This window comes from Saccoglossus kowalevskii, chromosome 1 (assembly GCF_978046115.1).
Source record: "Saccoglossus kowalevskii chromosome 1, keSacKowa6.1, whole genome shotgun sequence".
Taxonomy (NCBI): domain Eukaryota; kingdom Metazoa; phylum Hemichordata; class Enteropneusta; family Harrimaniidae; genus Saccoglossus; species Saccoglossus kowalevskii.
In genome coordinates this window covers 5,607,180-5,627,669 of record NC_140641.1, presented here as the reverse complement: position 1 = coordinate 5,627,669, position 20,490 = coordinate 5,607,180, and the positions used below count along the sequence as shown (strand labels likewise).

General features: G+C 34.3%; 1 protein-coding gene across 2 annotated transcripts in view; it reads left to right on the top strand.

Moving 5' to 3' along the window:
• The first annotated feature begins 567 nt into the window (after window positions 1–567).
• The window catches only part of LOC100375760 (ankyrin repeat and MYND domain-containing protein 1-like), a 33,785-nt gene continuing 13,862 nt past the window's right edge, over window positions 568–20,490 (top strand). For both annotated transcript variants that reach the window (XM_085498475.1, XM_078008097.2), the window contains exons 1-8: window positions 568–1,287; window positions 4,909–5,055; window positions 8,280–8,799; window positions 9,886–10,055; window positions 10,315–10,790; window positions 19,337–19,508; window positions 20,036–20,164; window positions 20,260–20,415. In XM_085498475.1, coding sequence (XP_085354601.1) covers window positions 985–1,287; window positions 4,909–5,055; window positions 8,280–8,799; window positions 9,886–10,055; window positions 10,315–10,790; window positions 19,337–19,508; window positions 20,036–20,164; window positions 20,260–20,415 — 2,073 coding nt within the window. In that variant the 5' untranslated portion in view covers window positions 568–984. The remainder of the gene's footprint in view (window positions 1,288–4,908; window positions 5,056–8,279; window positions 8,800–9,885; window positions 10,056–10,314; window positions 10,791–19,336; window positions 19,509–20,035; window positions 20,165–20,259; window positions 20,416–20,490) is intronic.

The window sequence follows — 20,490 nt, the reverse complement described above, 5'->3', positions numbered from 1 at the left end:
AACGAACTTTATAGGGAATTTTTTATTAATACTTTGTCAATATTTTGTTGTATTTTCACCAATACAGTTTTTATTATTTTTTTTACTCATTTTATCGGATTAAAAATACCTAAAACCGCACAAATAACGTCGAAAATGTATGTTTCCTGTGTGTTTTCACAAAGTACAACATGTAAAAATAAAACCGGTGCCTTTTAATTATATCAATTCTGGAGATGTCATGCACAGCATACGTATTTATTGAGTCTGACGCGCCGTTGTTAGTAATTTCACCGTTCCCTGGCAACAGACGAATGACCTTATAACCTGTTGGCTTCGCGGATGAGTTCCGGTAGCGTCCACTGTAAATATGGGGATGCAACTGTATAGGGTGTGTTTCATTTCATGTCGTACTCGCTCATTGCTATGTTTATCGAAGTGTTACCAAAATAAATAATTGAATCACTATTTTAGTTATTCAACAAAGGTACTTTAAACTGTAATTCGTGTATGTTGCCTGTATGTCGAAATTTCCTGTGACAATAAAATCCCTTTGACATGAATATGTTAGGAACACCTACCCACTTGCCCACAATTTACATATGGACGATAGCCACAGAACACAGTCGCTGTTTTATGTATTTTGGTTTGTTGTAAGTTATGTCGCAGAACAACTTAGTTAACGAGAGCACATACGTCTAGAACGGTGTATGGATATTATGAAAACATAGACCAAGCTAGTTACTGGTTTGTTGCTAGATCGCTATAGTGTTGTGTGTTATATCATGGAGGTATGGTACCATGTTTGTTACGGTTTGTTTGTATGATGAATGGCAGTTTGCAACGCCGCGGCCTATTTGATGATCGAGCATTTCACTAACGTTGTCAGCGCCATGGTTCCGTGTTATTGGATTTAATGTGAAACACTCTACTCAATACTACTGCTAAAGTGAGTCACAAGTGTCATACAATCTGCGCTGAGAAATCGGTACAAAGTACACGATCATGCCAAGTAAACTCGAATACTATGTTTTTCCTCGTCTGAAAACTGCCAAGCGGGAGGTGGATGACGGATTTAAATCGTACAAATCGGGAGCTAGTTTTTCTGGACACCTCCAGGAAGGTATTATAAAAGCTGGACATGGCGTGTTTGTTTGGCCCAACGGTGATAGGTATAAAGGGGACTTTGTTGATAATGTTAGAACCGGAACGGGAGTTCAGGACTGGGCGGATGGATCGAAATATGATGGAAAATTTGAGAGAGATATGAGGCATGGAGACGGTAAGATGGAATGGATTGATGGAGAGGTACGATACTTTAAATTATCTTATGCACCTCTATTAAATCCGATCAAAATAATATCTTTGTTTTTTGTTTTTGTGATATTATATTATTTACAAACAAGTCACTTCCGATGAGCGTCTTTTGCGGTCAGTAACATTTACGAACAATTTTGTTCACTATTGACGATCCGCTCCGCTAGGATTGCCCTTAAAATCAATGTTGTGTTGATGTGTGTGTGATTTTCAGTGTTTTCACGTATAAATTCTTCTGTGATTGTTTTGGCTTGGCCTATTTCCCTCAAACTTGGCAAGCAGGTCACACCGTTACCATAGTAACAGCCAAAAAACTGGATAGCTTCGTGCCAAATATATCTCCTACAAATTTAGGATAAATCAATTTTGTGTGTCTGTATGTGTGATTTCCAGTGTTTTCACGTATTAATTCTTCTGTGAACTTGTCCATGGAGGCTGCAAATTAATAAATATTGTATTCACTGACATTTATTTTGTATTTACATTTGCAATGCGTTTCCACAGTATCTTTTTCTTACTGGTGTGGCCTCAGTGACTGTGAAGTATTTTTGTTTTGTCGATTGTTGTCAGTTGTTTGTTTTGTGTTCTTGGGATTTTGTAAAAAAAAAATCAACAACGGTTAAATAGGTATGTTATTTCCATTTTGCAGTATATCGTAGACAGTACTTGTATACTTTGTTATCCAGCATAAATATCAGATTGTTCGGAAGAATGATATTGTAAATTTCCTTCATTAATGTTGTAAGATGACGCTTTCACCGGGCCTTCAGAGTCCCATGTTGACTATGTCCCGGTCCCTTTACTCACTTGTTGTCAGTGTCTGAGTGGTATATACAAAATACGACCAAGTAAACGTCAGAATATATAAAAACAGAAACCTAAAAATCAGTTGCCCATGCCAAGAGAGCCGCAAAACCAAAACAATTTGTTGCTGTCCACAGCAGCGATATGATTTTACATATCGAAATTGAGAATCGCATGTAAAGACATATTGTTAGAAATAGACACTTAATACATCTATCCTGGCCAGCAATCGAATCGTCAATCTTCATGAGTGACGTAACTGGCATTTCCATCTATTTGCTTATATTCCCACTATCCTAAAACGCTCAAGTGAATGTTGTCAAATTCGCGAGTGTGCGTATTTTTTCGTACAGTGGCGTAAACATTGCTACAATCAAAGACGCGCTGAACAGAAAGTCCATTCCGGGCTAGTGCCATTGTCAAATTCTGGGGAGTAGAGGACTATTTATGTAGGAGACGTTACAATAAGGAACTATTAAAATTGTTCGATTTGCATATCAAAATCCTTCATTGGAACAGAGCATGTTCTGTATTCACCAAAAAACAAAGTTGTTATGTTTCTAGACACACAACGGACTCGAAACAATATAAACCGTCCGATCCGAGCGACCTGCGTTCTTGAAAATCGAGTCTTATCGCCCTTGCGTTTCCGAGCAAAAAAACGTTGAGGCCAAAAACGACCGATTTTCGCCCAATCTTCTATGAATTTTTCATAATTTCACTAATTCAGTCCAGCGGTTAGATAGGGTATTTATTAGAGACGCCCGGAGAACCAAAATTTGGGACGTGAATCACTCCGGCGACTAAAATCGGCGAAAATGTCCAAGGGGGCGAGGGACTGCATTTCAAAAACATGTTTTATATATAGGGTATATAAACATAAAATAAATATAATTAGAAAATTTGAAAACAAAGATGTTATTTTCATCAAATCAGTGTTTTTATCTGAAGTATGTGTATATGGAAATGCAGTGTTTGCACTCATAGTTACATGCTACATTGCAATACAGTAAATGTTGCCATGAGTACAACAACACAAATGGTATGTGTATTAAAAAAATGTTTTTGTCTAAGAATCAATGAGTTCAACTCTGTACATGTTTCAAAAATTCATACCTATATGTAAGACAAGATAAGAGAATCAAATGATTACTTGAGCTATAGACTCTACAGTTTTACAGAAAATAAAGTGTCACTCACATAACATATGCAGATTTAAGCCCCCCTCCGAAAAAAATAAATCCTCCCTTCCCAATAAAAGTCATTTAAAAAACTGTTAATTAACTTCAAGGACAAAATATATATAAAAAAACAAAGGCGATACCTTACAACTGTGGGGGCATGCAATGAAAATTTCATCACAGTTGCACAAGACAAACATAAAAAGTATAAAATACTGACACAATAGTCTGAAGGGAATGCTTATAATGTAGTATAAACAAATATTATGTTATTGTCTTTCTTATTGGTAAGGTGTGTGCCATTATGGGGGTGTCCTGCATGGTTTTACATTCTTATATGAATTACCATGATTGTTGGTCTTCATTGTTTTGTGTTTCCACAATCAAACCTTCCCACTCATAGTTATGGTTACTATGACGACAATGAACATAGTGGTCTGTATGCACTGCATTGTCTTTTTGGAGAGTAATGATTTGATGTATAATAATAAACATTAATAATAAACATTCTGTCATCTGTTAATTATTCACAAGTTGTAAATTGTGAATAGCACTATTTTTGGACTGGAAATATACAAGTGATAAATATATAATTTAAGGATATTTTCTTTAAATTAACATATTCAGACATTTACCATCAGAGTAATGTCTATTCTCTGCTACGATTAAAATGTTGGGTGTCACCAACCTGATTTTCGAGAAAATAATAGTTGCATTTTAGTGGATAGTGGCCATTTTGGCAGTAATATAGTTTCCTATGGCCGAGATATTATGCATATCTAAAATTGTAGTCTGATGATATAGGCTGAAAAAATGACATATTATGAATTGAATGAAAGAATGCTTTTTGTTGTCTTCAATTAATTCAAAAATCAAATTGTGCTCTATGGAATTTTTCAAAAAATAGCAAATTTTGAAAACTATTTGGAGAAGTTTTCTGAATTTGTCACTGTAACACACAAAAGAACTCTAATTTATGGTGCCATTGGACATTAGCTTAACAATTTACATAATAAACAAATGAACATTGTCATGCGATTTATGACCAACTTTTTTCAAAAATTATGACTAGGCTTCTACCTTTCCCTATGCTTTCAAAGATGATGAATTCACATTGCATGATTTCAATAAGATCATTGTCACAATTCATCATTATCTAGTACTCTCTTTTATGTACAATTCCTATCATTGGTATGATGTTTATGTAAGGACTATTATTACAATTGTATCCTACTCAAAGTACCTTTTTATGGTTTTCGTGTTCTTTCATGCATGGCATCAATGGACACACATGAGTGAGCTTTCATGGAAATATTCAGTCTGCATTCATGTTTTTACTGTGTGTTGACTTAATGGTGGCTGATCAGGGCACTTGATGTATGTCACCACAGTAACTGTAACTTATGTAGCTAAGGTGAAAGTTAATATTATGATTGAACATTTCAAATTAATTGTTTTATTGCTAAAAAATTTATGGACCAGCGTATTTTTGTAAAATTTATACTTTTATCTAATGCTGTATAAATATGCAAATAAAACATTTATTTCTATCAGTATGCATCAATATTGATCAATTTAAATCCTCATCAGTATTAATAATTTAAATCTATGTTAATTGTTTTATCAGGGATATAATGGTGGCTATTTCAAAGATAAGCGTCATGGTGTTGGAACATACACATGGCCGGATGGCACAACTTATACTGGTACATTTTACTGTGACAAAAAAGAAGGTTATGGAACATTTACTTTGTCAACAGGTGAAAGATTTGAGGTAGGTTGATATTGTACTCATTGTATGGCTAGAAAAACAGAAATTGTACATGTAACAGTTTGCAGATGACAAAAAATGTCCTTGGATTTTCCCGCCATATCTATACCACTGTTATTTGTAACTGACTTTGCCAACGTTACACTGAGCAGTCATTCTGAATGTTAGTGCTGATGCTTGAAGGCCGTAGACCGGATAGCCATTCTAGACTTTTCCAGATCACACAGATTATCAGTCTGTATTGTACAGTATCACAGTTGGAACCTCATATTCATATTTACCAATCATTCCCTTACCATAATTGCACAGCCTGACAGGTATGTCTGAACTGCTTATCAACAAGTGGACAGTTGTTTTATTTCAATTCAATACAACACTCGTTAAAATTATTTACTGAACCTCTTAAGCAGTCATGATCAATAAAATTGCTTAGCTAGTTTTATATTAAGTATATGCAGTATCAGGGTTCATCCATCGACTGTGAAGTGCTTTACAAACCAAGAGTACGTGTTTCTGTGTGTCATTTGCCGTACACTTGCAGGGCATACATCAAACAGGAAGTCTAAAACAAAATTATATTTATTGGCCCACAGCAAACAGGTATGTAGGTATATAGATCATTAAACCATGCTGTTTTACTAGTGATGTTGGTGTTTTTACTTGTCACTTCGAAACTCATCAAAATCCCAAGATCACCTTTTATTATCACATGACTATTGTGAAATATCACAAACTGATCCGGTATAGAAAATGTTACAATATTGACATGTGCATACAATATGCAGAGAAAATTATGCAGCAGTATCATATTTATTGCAGTGATGAAGAATTTCTAGCTACATAACAATTACTCAAATGGTGCAATGACACTAACTTGTAATAGCTGTAAATGCACATCCACTGACAAGTGTAAAATACATGCCTTATTAGCATAAATTAGCATATAACTCATAAGCTTAGTTCTGTAAAATTATAATTTCTCTGGTTTATTGGCACTCAGAGTTATCACTTGATATACTAGAGCTGCTAGACTTGTGAAGTCAGGATTGTATCAGCCAATCATAACAACCCATGGATAATTCTAGCCAATGACATTACTCATATAAACCAACTGTATGAATAATTAAGGTATAACAGATAATAACCTCATAATATTGTTTGAGTGATTGCAAAATGGACATATGTTAGAATCTGAAGTAACAGACACACAGTTCATAAATACTTGACAAAACCATAGTATCCTATGACAAAACTAAGATAAAAAGTTTGTCCTGTGCAATAATTGGCACATTAGAAGATTTTAATGTAATGGACACTCAGCTCCTCTATGATACGAATGATTCTGTATTCTGATTCTGCAAACCTTTTTGATTCAATCTCTTCAATGGTATTAATGATGTGTTTCAGTGATGCCTCACACACCTAGTACAACATGATTTATTTCATGTGCATTCAAACAAAAAATAGTCACATTACAAGTGTTATGAATTCACATGTGTGAAATAACCAGTTCATGATTGAATTTATTAAGCAAAACTCATCTAAGGACCTTGAGTGCATGGCCCTGTATTATTCCACAGTCAAACCTGTGTAACACATCTTTATATTAGAGAACCTACCCACAGTGATCACCTTATAGGGCAATCCCAATGCAATTTATGTTTATATTGACTAGTGTACAATAGACATCTGTCTAATATGACCTGTAAATGCCCTTGGTACGAGTTTTGTACAATAGACATCTGTCTAATATGACCTGTGAATGCCCTTGGTACGAGTTTGGTCAAATAAATCTGTTTATCAAGGTCCACACGATAGCAGATGATTACAATTCACACAAATCTCTATACTGACATTTTCAATTTGATCAAAACAAACAAGAATATTTGTTGACAAAATTGGTCATAAATCACATGACAATGTTGATTAGTTTATTATGTACAATTGTGAAGCTAATGTCTCATGATACAATGAAATAGCATTATTTTGTGTTACAGTTATGATTTTTGAGAAACGTGTCTTAATATTTCTTGAAAATTGCTATTTTTAGAACAAGTCCATAGAACACAATGTTAAAGAAAAATTGCATTTTTTGACACTTTTTAAAACCCAAATTTTTGAAATAATTCAGAACAACATAAAGTACTCCATCATTAACAATATATAGTTTTTCAACCTATATCACCAGACTAGATTGTAAGATATTGCACAATATCTCTGCCATAGCAACCTGTGGTAAAAGTGTTATAATAGTGTCAAAATGATGACTTTTCGCTAAATACAACCATCAATTTCTCGAAAAAAAGGCTGGTGACCCCAAACTTTTTTTAGGTCATTATTCTTAGATTGCCTTGGAGTATAGTTTATTGCAAAATGAATAAATTCTGGGTATTTTAATTTATGAGTAGGCTTCTACCTTAATGTAAGCTTGTTTCACATTTATCATGCCTAAGACTGGCTTTATTTTCTAATGTGAAACCAATTATAGTTGGCTACTATTAAAACTTTAATACGACAGACTTCTTTTACTTTTATCAGATGGCTGTATTTTATGTTGTTGCTTACAAAATACAGATAAAATGTATCATCATTTTTCACACAAAATTGTAATTGTTGAAAAATTTGGATGAATTGCACTATATATTTATATTGAAATAATTTGTGTGGATAATAGTTTTCAGAACATTTTCTTCAAACAAATAAATTGTACTAAAAATTGATGAATTGTGCCTAAAAATCAACATTTACATAACACTTTTTATACAAAAAGTTGAACACTATTATTGTCATATTTGTGTTCATGAGTTAGTTATTCAACTTTCCATATACAATACCAATGAATGAGAAATAATAATTATTGTAAACTCATAGTAGCTGCTGACATAGAAAGTAATTGCTCAACACAGGTTTGACTATATTAAAAACTTACACAAATCAAAATAATAAAGAGTGATATCCAAGTTATCACTAATACCTTGAAAAAAAAAATATCTTTATTCACTTAAACCCAGAAAAATTACTGTTCCTCATTGCAGACATCAGTGAAAAAATTGTGCGTTTTAATGACAATTTTAAAATAGAAGTCAAATATAATATTTCAAACAATATATTGATCAGAAACTTTTTTGTTTTGTTTTGTTTTGTTGTTTGCCAGGCACTTAATACAATGCTGTGATCATTGCCAACAGCTTTTCTAATCCAATAATTAAATATTTGAATATCTTTAGGGGCTGTACAGAAATGATGAAAGAGATGGGCCAGGCATACAGACCTACCAAGATGGTAGTCAAGATGTTGGCTTGTGGCATCGAGAAAGATTAGTCAAACTATGCAGAGCTACTGAGGATGCATTTACAATGAAGGACCACCCTGAGTTTGACTACAACTCAGAGGAACATATTAAACAAATATATGTCACACAGGAACTAAATAAAAAAAAACCGAACTGCATTGGAGATGAATTTGCAATCAATGACTTACGTCAGGAATTAAAGAAGATAAATGAAATGTCAGACTTTACAAGTTTTCAGCCGAGTTCAGGTGATAGTATAGACATGAACACTTTGACTTATGATAAACGTGAATATGATCAAGTATTCTTTAATGACAATTGTGATGACGAAGAAGAAAATTGTGTTATTACAGCTCTCAATAATACTCCTAGTTTTATGAATATTCAAACACACATGTACAAACATAGAAGACGGCAATCCAGTATGAGTTTTGATGTTCAGAAGCTACTTGTCGGTAAGTGAGTTCAATCTTATGTATTCATCAAAGATTTCAGGTTTCCAATAGAAGTGCATGAAAGGCCAAAATACTGTTGTTTTTTTTGTATTTTGAAGACTTACAAAATGATCAAGAAATGCAGGCAATTTTTACTTAAGCGCTTTTAATAGTGCAAAAATGGTAGACACAGTAAATCAAAATATTACATGAAAATGGTTACAACAATCTTTCCTTGCTGGAGATAGTAGACAAAGTTTGGAATTTCCTCAAGCTATATTATGAATGTGTTTGATTGCATGTCATTTGTGAAATTCATATGCACATTGTGTTTAGCTGCTGTCCTCAAAGTACCAAGATGCTCTACATTACATATCTGTGTGTGACTTCGTGTAGCATTCTTATGAACATTTTGTTTACTCTCCAGGCAAATCCTACAATAAAAGTTATGAAAACATTTGCCTAGAACATATTTCTGATGACCAGAAGTGAATCAGACCTCTCTATTTTATTTATTTGTTGCAACCTTTTTGAGTCAGGGGCTCACTATTTGAATAAATAAATAAATGGGAGCTGCATAAATTACAAATCAAATGTGGCATTACATAACAAATTAAAAATCAACAAAAATTGAATCAATGTTAAAATGTTAAAAAATGGTATTAAAGAAGAAATAAAAAATAAAAAGTGATATTGTCACTTGCATGGTAGTCAAATAACACTCATGCCTTGCACATATATGTTGCACAAAGTGAGTTTTCACACATTGGCGGGTCGTTCATTATTGTTTAAATAGTACATTGAATTGTTAATTATCATCAGAAGATGATCATTCAATCCATATATGTATCATATTTGTTCTATGGAAACATATTTCTTATACATGTTTGTGTGCACATTACAGCAATTCGTTACTTTATTATTTTATGGGTACAAATTTTTCACAAACTACCACCAAGTTAAAACTTGAATTCACACAATTAATTTTTTTAGATTCGATGGCTGACTAGGTTGGAGAGTTGTTTTATATTAAAGACAATCACAAGAGTACAAAACATTTAAACGGAGATAATAAATGTATACTGAGAATTATTATTGTCTCTTTAGGTGATCGTAGTGGTTTTGCTGTGGAGGGCCCAATTGAGATAGCTTCAGAGAAGTTTATTAAAGCAGCAGGAAAGGGAGACTTGAAAACGGTTTATAATTTGTTGACTAATGGTGATGTGGATGTGGACGTTGCTGATCAGTGTGGAAACACTGCTTTATTGGCAGCTGCTGTAAGTACAATAGTTGATTTGATACATTTTATAGCGTTTTGTACATTGAAATGAAATCTACCATGGGTGAAATTAAAGTTAAAATCCACATTTCATGGCATGTTCTAGGCCACTTGCCTCCCATCCTCTCTTTTCCTCTCTGAATCGCTATATCAAAATATGCATACTTAAAATTTGATGTCACTTGTTTGAAAAAAAAAATGTAGAAAAATTTTCTGTTTATGAGAATTATTATCTTGTGCTATATGAATTGTTACAGGTCAATATGAATAATGATGTCATCAACTGTTTATTGGATCACGGAGCTGACGTTAATAAGTTGAATGATGAAGGCATCTCTGCACTAGCGGCCTGTCATGTCTTCTTCTATCCAATCAGCTCGTTTCGACATAATACAGCGGAAACATACCTGAATAAAGTAGCAGAAGATAATGATGTCACCGAAATGCCAGAAGATGACAAGGTTGATGATGCTCTAAAAGAGAGTGCTAAAAAAAAAGAAGAAATAAAAAGTGATGAAAAAGAAAATGAATTAGATTTACAATCAGTAGTGGTAGATGATACAGAAGTTGAAGATTTTGAATCCAACATCAGCTTGAGAAATCTTGAAATTGAAGTAACTGAGCAATTATTAGAAAGGACTGCTACCGCTCTGAGTACCAATAAACGTGTTATAAGTGCAAGAATGTCCATAGATTTAGGACTTGCACGCACAATGGCTGTCAACAAAGCTGAGTAAGTCAATATAACTGCTTCATGAATATTTAATTTTTAATATACATTTAGTGTAACAATAAAAACCAATTTTGTTGTAATTCCGCATGTAAAGTTGTCTCTTAAGGTAGCGAGAAGGGAAATTTTCACTTTTTTCTTGATTTTTCAAAAACTGATAAAACAGTTACTTTAGACTTTGATACATCACCCCAGGTTTACAAAAGATCGAAATTGCGAAATAACGTTGCTCAAATTAGTGTTTTAAAACACTAGCAGAAAAGACTGCAACTGGCGTTTCGTGGATATTTGCATAATGTTTATCTTTGAAAGGGTTTAAATGATAACATCTTATCTGTATACTCTGTTGTTGACGATTCTGATATAATGGGTGATAAGCTTCCAGTTGCAAACAATGCGTGTTTATCTAACGTCCATTGTCAGCATTATTGTCAGTCGAGACTTCGTCGGAGAAACATGGTCGTACAGTACTCATTTCGCCCAACCTTTCGCTTTTACATCAACCGCTTATCGCTTAATTTCCGACCACGCGGTCTTGTCCGACCGGAAACCAACCGCATTTTAATCGCGTTTTTTTTTTCGCTCGCTCGCTCATTGAAAACATTGACCGCTCGCCCAAACACTGAAAACTGGCACATGTGTGGTCGAAATGGTGGTTTTGATAGTAAAGTGTGAACATACAACTAGTATTAACTATTATTAAATTCTGTACGACAGTTGTATGACACTTGTATCGTGAAAGCAACTGAATTGAGACCACTTGTTACGTGTTTTGGGTGCTTGTTCTAGATGTAATATTTTTTTTTATTTTAATGAGACAGTTACGTGAAAAAAGCCTAGGTAACTCCTTTTGACAGAGCAGAGAAACGAGGAAATGTTAGTGATTATTTCCGAAAATAACGATACCGAATCCACATCGGTCCACGTCTGGTAAAATTTGACATTCAATTTTTAAAATTAAGTCACGATCATTGAATGAGCTCGGTCTATACCGTATACGTACCGCAAAAGTGTCCCCACAAAAAATATTTTCGACTAAAAATGGCCACATGCCCTGAAAAAATCAAACAGAGCTTGACATGTATGAATAATTTATTGGGCTTAAAAGAAAAACGTGTCAAATTTAGTGGCCTTCAGGGCTGAAAATCATCGACCCTACTCTGGTTTACTTTATTTCACAACTTGCAGAGAAAACTGATTCGCGTGAACTCTAATGTATCTTAGCCTAGTATTTTCTTTTTGAACTAAGGTCAAATTCCATCAGTTTGTCAAAATATATGTTTTTCAGCGAATAATTTTGAAGCCTGCCACAGCACAAAAAACTATGTGAATCGACGCCGGTGATTGGATTGTACGACGACCCTTCAATTAGCATCAAATATGCTTTGTTACAACATCATTGATTGGTTGAGAGTCACCTGATCGGAGCACGACCTGGGTCACAGAACCATATTTGTCCGTATTATCAACATGACTTTGCAAAATAACCACATCTACATTTTCAATCTTTTTTAGCGCGGAAGTTGCCAACAATGTTAAAAAAAATCGTGAATTTCATGGATTCGAATAAAATAAAGCAAGCGATTGATAAGGATGATTATTAATATTTTCCCTGATGCTCTTCGAATTTTTATTTTTTTTATTTCAAGGTAAGAAATGGCTAGCTGAAGTTGCATCGTCTTCAATGCGGTTGTTTCACCGCGAACAACTCTAGCTCTGTTTTGGGCATGGTTTAGTTTTGCGATGTAAAATAAAATATATATTAAAATAATAATACTTGATTAATTATTTGGGGTTTCAGCCCGCAAATTACGGACATGATCCCCATGAATTACGGTCAATGTTTGTCTTCTGTCGGCTGATTGTAACGGTGTTGACCGACGCCCTTTCTAAACTCAGTATGGAGAAACCAACGGGGATCGACATTCCAAACAAACAATCGAAATCATCAACGAAAGACGAGATATTTCTAGATATTTACAAACATACTGTCATGACAAACATATGTAAAGTTAACAAATACACAAAGAGGTGTAATATTAGGTTTTATTTTAGGCTTAGAAATATTTTCTTTCACTCAGCTCATGCATGTAACTGCCATTTAGCTTAACGGTCCTTCAGCATCGGGGAAAACAACAATAATTATACAAAACACATTGCGAAGACTCAACAATCAGGAAAGAAACCCCAGACAACCATGTCGTACTTGTAATATTGTTTAAAATAAAATATTCAGTCCAAGCCAAATCGAGGTCAAAGGGTCAGGTTGCGTGCATATAATTATATATAGTTAAAACAAAAAGTATTTGAACTGTTGTCATCAGTTCAACATCTATAAAAACCAGAAAGACAATTATAAGACAATGTAAACCTCGGAAATTATTCTGTTAGTTTGAATTTTAAATGCGCGCGAGCGAGCAGGTGGGCGGTCATATTTCTGGGTTTGCGCGGTCAAAAATAAAGCGGAAATTGTCCGGTTGAATTCAACAAGCGGTCACAAAAGCGAGAGAAAAAGGTGATTGGAAAGCGGAAGCGGGCGGGAGGTTATGCGAAAGGAGTACTGTAACTTTGCACAACTTTCTTTTAAATCATTTTATTTTCCAAGTCAATATTCTATTTTACTAATACATTTTTTTTCTAACGCAATGGCGAAGAAAAGAAAGAAAGCATTAACAGACGAGGCAAAGAAAAATCTGCCACTCAGTGTCGCACTCTGACACAGCAATTTTTTTTCAAACATCGGCCATTTTGTTTCACCATGAAAACCGTTTTTAGATGTCTTATCAGAGACACTTGAAGGATTAGCTTGTTTGTAAACTGTCAGCATGTACAGTGGGACAGTAATGTTTGTCAGAGGATTATCCCTCGTTTTTCATTTGCATAACAATGGAAAACCCGAACGTTCCTGGAGTACGGACTCAAATGCCAGCAGTTTTCTTCATTTTTCACGCTCGAGCTTGCAATTATTCATTATCTGACACTCTTTATGAGTTCTATGATATCAGTGGTTAATATGTTTGGCCATTTTTAGTGTATATTTATAATAATGCAGCAAATCTACAGTGTTTTATTAACCAAAACTGTTTTTCGCGTTTTTCTCGAGTTGAAGTTTTGATCGAGTACGACTCATTGGGACCGCCGCCAAATCAAGTGCCTTCGGACTAGGACATTCAAACTCGCAGTTATCATTCAAAAGATAATGATGGTGCGAAATATGTCTGGGTTTTTAAAGAAAATGCTTTGTCACAGAATAATAGTCTGTTAAAGGTGCCAAGTATGAAATAATTTGGGGACAAAAAAACAAACCTGCATAGAAATCGGAATAATAGGTCTTTTGATTATCAGAGACGCATTTCAATGGACTTGATTACGGACAACGCATAACTTAAATTTCACCAGGAAATTCCGCAGTGTGCTCTCGCAATCGCGGACTTAGTCATTTTTACAAGGTTCGCCGATTTTGATGTCACGTGATAATTATGTAAACAATGTCTGTCCAGTTTGTGCGAACTTGCACCTCTATACTTAGTCTTTTGATATATATAACCTAAATTACTGTTCTGAACGAGACAACAGACAGAGAATGTTTTATTTGAAAACGTCACAAAACCTTCTCGCTACCTTAAACAGCCTTCATAACAAAAGGTAACATTCATGCTGTCACAGTCATATATGAGTCACTCAATTATTGAATAGACATCACTCATTATTTTTAATGCTATAAATCCTGATGACTTAAAGGTGTGTTGTCAGCAAAACTTATTTGAAAGCCCTTATATGGATGGAACCTGGAGAAATAGATTGTTCTATCCAAGTTAAAATATCTGTCAGTACCGGTATATTGAAAATAAGACTGCATGTTGTATTCAATCCTCTGTTATGTCAACGTTTTTTTAAATCATGTATGCATTGGCAAATGTTGCAAATCCTATCCTGCACTCTGTCATAAATTGATCATTTTAAAATGACTGAGGTTTAGGACAAGACAACCAAATGTGAAGATAATGTTACAAGTAATATGCCAGGCTGTAGACCATTTTTGACTCCCGTGTGCGAAGCACAAAAGGGAGTCTTTGCAGTTACCCTGTCTGTATGTCTGTATGTATGTCTGTATGTATGTATGTATGTATGTCACTTTTTTTGTTCCACCGTTATCTCAAAAACCACTTATCAAATTTTGGTGAAACTTGGTACATAGATGCTCTGGGATAATGCGCAGAGTTGATTAGGTTTTGGTAAAAATTCATAAATATTAATTACCTAATTTGCATGATAATTAGCTGATTTTTAGCTGTTCCATGACTGTTCCACTGATATTTGAAGAACCACTCATTGGATTTCGATGAAACTTGGCACATGGATACTCTGAACTAATGCGCAGATTTGATTAGTTTTGGGTAAAAACCTGTTTATATTAATTACCTAATTTGCATAATGATTAATCAATTTCCGGCTTTGAATTCCACTGATATCTCAAGTACTAATCCTCACATTTCAATTAAACTTACACTGACCTGATAGTTTTTAGGGTAATGTTAGTACACATTAATTACCTAATTTGCATAATTAATTAATTTTCATCTTTTGATATTTCGAGTAGTAATGATCACGTTTCAATGAAACTTGGTACATAGTTACTTGATGACTGTGCAGACCCCTAATCAGTTTTTGGGTAAATATTTGTGCATATTAATCACCTTATTAGCATAATTAGTTAATTTTCACCTGATACAAATGTATCTCAGGTACTAATCATCACATTTCAATGAGACTTGCGACATAGATCTTCTAGGACTATGCAGAGACCTGATTAATTTTGGGATAAATAATTGTGCATATTAATTACCTAATTTGCATAATTAGTTAATTTTTTCGCTGTTTTATGGCTGTTGCACTGTCTAAAAAACCACTCATTGGATTTTAATGAAACTTTTAAAGGGTACCCATCACATTTCAATGAACCTAGGACTATACACCATGATAGTTTTTGGTAAATATTTATGCTTCTTAATCACCTAATTAACATAATTAATTAATACTGATATCTCAAGTATTGATCATCACATTTGAATAAAACTTGGTACATAAATGCTCTAGGACAATAGACAGCCTGATTAATTTTGGGTTAAAATCTGTTTATATTAATTCTCTAATTAGCATAATAATTAATAATTTTTTGGTTCTAATCACGTTTCAATGAAACTTGGTACATTGTGCAGACCTTATTAGTTTTACACTTAAGGTAGAGATGCAGTTTATTTGGCTTGCTTTTTAATTGAGTAATTAGACAATGAAGATGGTATTATATATCCAACATGTTATATATTTTCTGAAAGCTTATTATACAAACTTTGTAAAACTTGTCTTTATTTTAAATATCCAGAATGCGTTTTTGATTTTGGGTCAAAAATATGCTTTTTTGGGCAAAAGTGGTTTTAAAAAAATTAGCTTAAAAACTTCAAGTCTGTTTGTGGGTAAAATTACATCACTGGATACCTTGGTATACTACTAATTCAAATGCGTCCACTCATCTCTCTAACGGCTTTCAAAGTTGCACAGCATGACCTCAAAGTTCACTTTTTTCTATTTTTGCATAATTTATATATCCATGTTAATCGCGGACTTGTTATTTTTGTTCCACTCGCCGTAATAAACTGTCCGGACGCATTTTGAAGGGGGAACACCTTGTCAATAATGTGTGAAAATTTCGAGGCAAATGGCCAAAGCGTCTATCAGCTATTTTAATTTAAAACCCAAGAATTCACCAAAAATAGAAGACGAGAAAAAGGCTGATTTGCATATTTGCGCGTTAAACCGGGAATTACTGCTTTGTCATACTTTCTAGACTATTGAAATTGAAAGTTAACGTATAGACATAGACATTTTATGTAAAATCGTTGGAGCAGAACAACTGCTCTTGAATTTATAAATCAGAAACACGTCATTCATACCAGTGTTTTGATGGGGTCGGTAAAAACACGTGGCAATGCCCAGTAAATATGACGTAATCTCATGAATTATTAAACAGGGGGCGGTCCTAGGAAGGTGACCTTTTCACACGATCAAAATATCATGGCTTCTCTTCGATGTATTTTCAATAAAAAATCTACGAGTATTTCAGAGCCTATGGTTTACCGTGAAGAGTACAAAGTGGGATATTAAATTATTTATCCTTGATGATTTGTATGTAGTATTGAGAACCAACTCCAGGAAGCGAACGCACAATAATGAATAATTGCGTAATCCTAGAATCGAAACACGAGGCACAGAAGTTTTGTTCATCGTTTCCAATCCCATTTTTCCCAGTGCAACATATTTGTTAAAAGAAATATTTGAATTCTGCTCGTTTTTTAAGGAGGCATTTTTTTATTTTTTCCGATTTTGGCAACGCCTTATTCAGAAATTTTCTAAGACAGTCGTACAAAACATGATGTTGTACTACCGGCGATGGTCGCCTGCAAGAAGAGAGCTCCAGTTCCTAACGTAAAAGTTCTAAAATTTCGACCGGTTTTAAATAATTAGTGTTGGAAATCTGACATGTTTTAAGAGTGCAAAATGAAGGTGCATTTTCGAGCGGTCGAATTTTTCTGAATAGAAATCGGCAAATGAAAAAAATAGGAGTGCGAAACAGTGTGCTTCGTTAGTTTAAAAAAAATGGAATGTCCGTCAAATTGACGTAAACTTACCCATTTTTCACGGAAAAAGCAAAGGTCGTGGCCGAGTTGCAGGCTAAAAAACTCAAAAATCAAAACAAAATCATCAATCAGTAAGTATTATGACAAGGAAAAAAAACATCAGACGCGGAGAAGCGGTCAGCGCGTCAAAAGAGTTGTTACCGTAATGTATCAAGTTACCTCTCTCTGTGATTTATTTTTCATTGAAATTATTTGCTTGTTTTCAATTAATTTTAGCGTACCTCTGCAATTTATTTTAGCATTGTCAGTTGTTTGCTTCATTGAATTAAACGGAGTTCGTCCGGTTGCAAACAAAGCTGTCTCGCACCACCACCACCAAACTTGCGAATGATCGAAGTACAGGTTTGTATCTCCCCGACCCAGTGCAATATATCCGGTTAGAATCAAAGCTCACATGTCCCTTATTTGAGGGACCAGATTCTGCCGTAAATTCGGGATGAGATTTAGAAAAACAATAAAATGGGACTTTTAAGGTGTATTTTGGCGTCATTTTCGGACATTTCAATCATTCCTGATGCCTAAAATAGAGTCTAAGTTTTACCGTAGTCATTGACGCCTATTCAAGAGTATGATGTTTATTGTGACTAACGTGAATGGGTAAGCTTCGTTTCGACAATGAGCAGTTATCACTGTAAACAATGTTAAATTATTCTTCACATGCTCAGTTTATTTTTTGAGAACAATTATTTAAAAATAAAATCTCTCAGTCAATCAGAAACTCGGATTCATGCTTTCAGGGAAAGCCATGTTTGGACGCTCACCGGACGCTCACATCGATTTTGTTTTTCGTTCGGTGGGCTGATGCCTTCAGTGTAGCTTTTGCCTCTTCCGACATAGAAATCATCTGAATCTTCTTTCTACCCCTCTTTCTTTTCACACCATGCATAATGTATTGATAAAAATTAGGAAAAAACGCTGAGGAAATATAATGTTTGGTTTGCTAGCGAGCGAGAACTGATTTGAGAATAATTGCACATGTGCGTGAATTGAATGAACTATGACCCGTACAATTTCGATTTGCATATTGTCAATCAAAGGTCCTGTTATTTGGTTACTCATGCAAATTAGGCAATTGGACATAAACATTGCCACATGTGAGTGTTTTTTATTTTTAACCAGAAAATAAACAGCAATTTTAACGGTGTTCCAATAAGAATTCATTGGTCAAATTTTCACAGTTCTTTAGATAAAAATCTATATAAAAAACGAAAAAAACTATTTTTGATTGAAATTCACAAATAAACTGCATCTCTACCTTAAATCTGTTCATATTAGTTACCTTATTTGCATAATTAGTTTTCTGCGTTTCCATCAATATATCAAGTTCAAGTAATTTTGAATTAATTTTTAATGTGTCTCCAATACTCTCAGCACACGGGAGTTCTTTCTAAGCTTTCTTTGATTGAGAATGAGTTCAGCCTGCTAATATCAGGTTTTTCTTGGCTAGTTACCCCAAATACTGCTTGCAAAATTACTAAGCCAACTGCTCTGATTCTGTGGCCATGTTGTACTGACCTCCTTATGCAAGTGGTACAGTTGTTTTCATTTCTAGTGGTGCACATAAGATTGAAACTTAAATTTGCTAATCAGTGTATGTGGTTTTGCATGTTTATGTGTGTCAGTCTGCCAGGTGCCGAGATTTCAACAGTTTCCTGGCTCAATTAGAAAAGTTGCTTCTTGTGAAATGGTTTGCAGTTATGCCACATTGACTTAAGTTGGTTGATCAAGCAACTGGTGTGTGATAATCATAATTTTTTTTCTGCATCTATTATTTGCATATTGTCTCACCAAACTAAACTGATTTTGTTTACTGTTTTTGTCTCAATTCTGATGCCAAACATATTGTTTTAACAGCCATGTGAATATGGAAAGTACCATACGTTTATTATTACGGCGTGGTGCTGACCCAAATGCATCATGTGTGCCGATGGCCGTGGTATTCTTTGCAATAAAAGCCGCAGATGTAGAAGCAGTTCAGGTTTTACTGGAAAAAGGAGCTGCTACTACATTTAGATTGTCAGAAGAAGTAAGTATATGAATGAGAAACCAGAACTAATTCAATAATTGTTGCATTCCATCATCAAATACTTACTTAGCTCAGTCAGTAGAATGAATTTCCAGATATAAGAACACTGTTACAGTCCCAGTTCTTGTCACCATTGACAATGTCTCTTAAAAAGGAAAATGTTTGAAAACAAAGTCTGAAACTGGTAAATCTAGTGAAACTAGTGATTCTGAAGAAAAGTGTTGGTTAACAGAAAAAAGGCATGCTGCTCGCATATATTAGTTAACTCCATTGTGTCGATGAACAATAGATTAATAATAAGAGTTCAAAATAGAGATGGGACAAAGAGTACTCGTAATATGTACGTAATATGGGATGTGTTTTATTACACAATATCTGAATTTAATTACCAGTTCTAGATTGTCTGGGAAAAGTTTGCTAAACAACTATTGAGGTGGTGTGTACATCGTCAGAATGGTCATAAAATAAATTAGCTTGAGTGAATTTTTCTTAGAACTATATAAACTTGTAATTCATTGTTTTCACAGAAAGGTGGATTGACTCCATTGAATATTGCCTCTGCTATTCCCGGTGATGAAGGTGTACAAATTACTAAGTTATTATTGGAAGCAGGGGCTGATCCAAATTCAAGGGCACAAGAAGAAGATATTCCAGAGGTAGTAATAATCATGTCAAGTGAAACATTGGGTATCATTCATTGTACACTTGCTATTTATAGCTATTATTGAGAAAGGATGTCTTTTTATGACAGGATGATGACATTTCACCAAGCAGTATGGGTATGAGAGTAAAGTCTGGATTAGATGACAGTGTCAGTCTGTTAAGTATGGAATTAGAAGAGCGTGGTGATAATATTGGTGGTCGTACTGCTCTTCATATTGCATGTCAGAGAGATGACAATCATAAGGTGATCATAGCATTTACTTCTTTGATAACTATATAAGGGAATTGATTGATATTGCCTTGCCACTATCAGGTAACA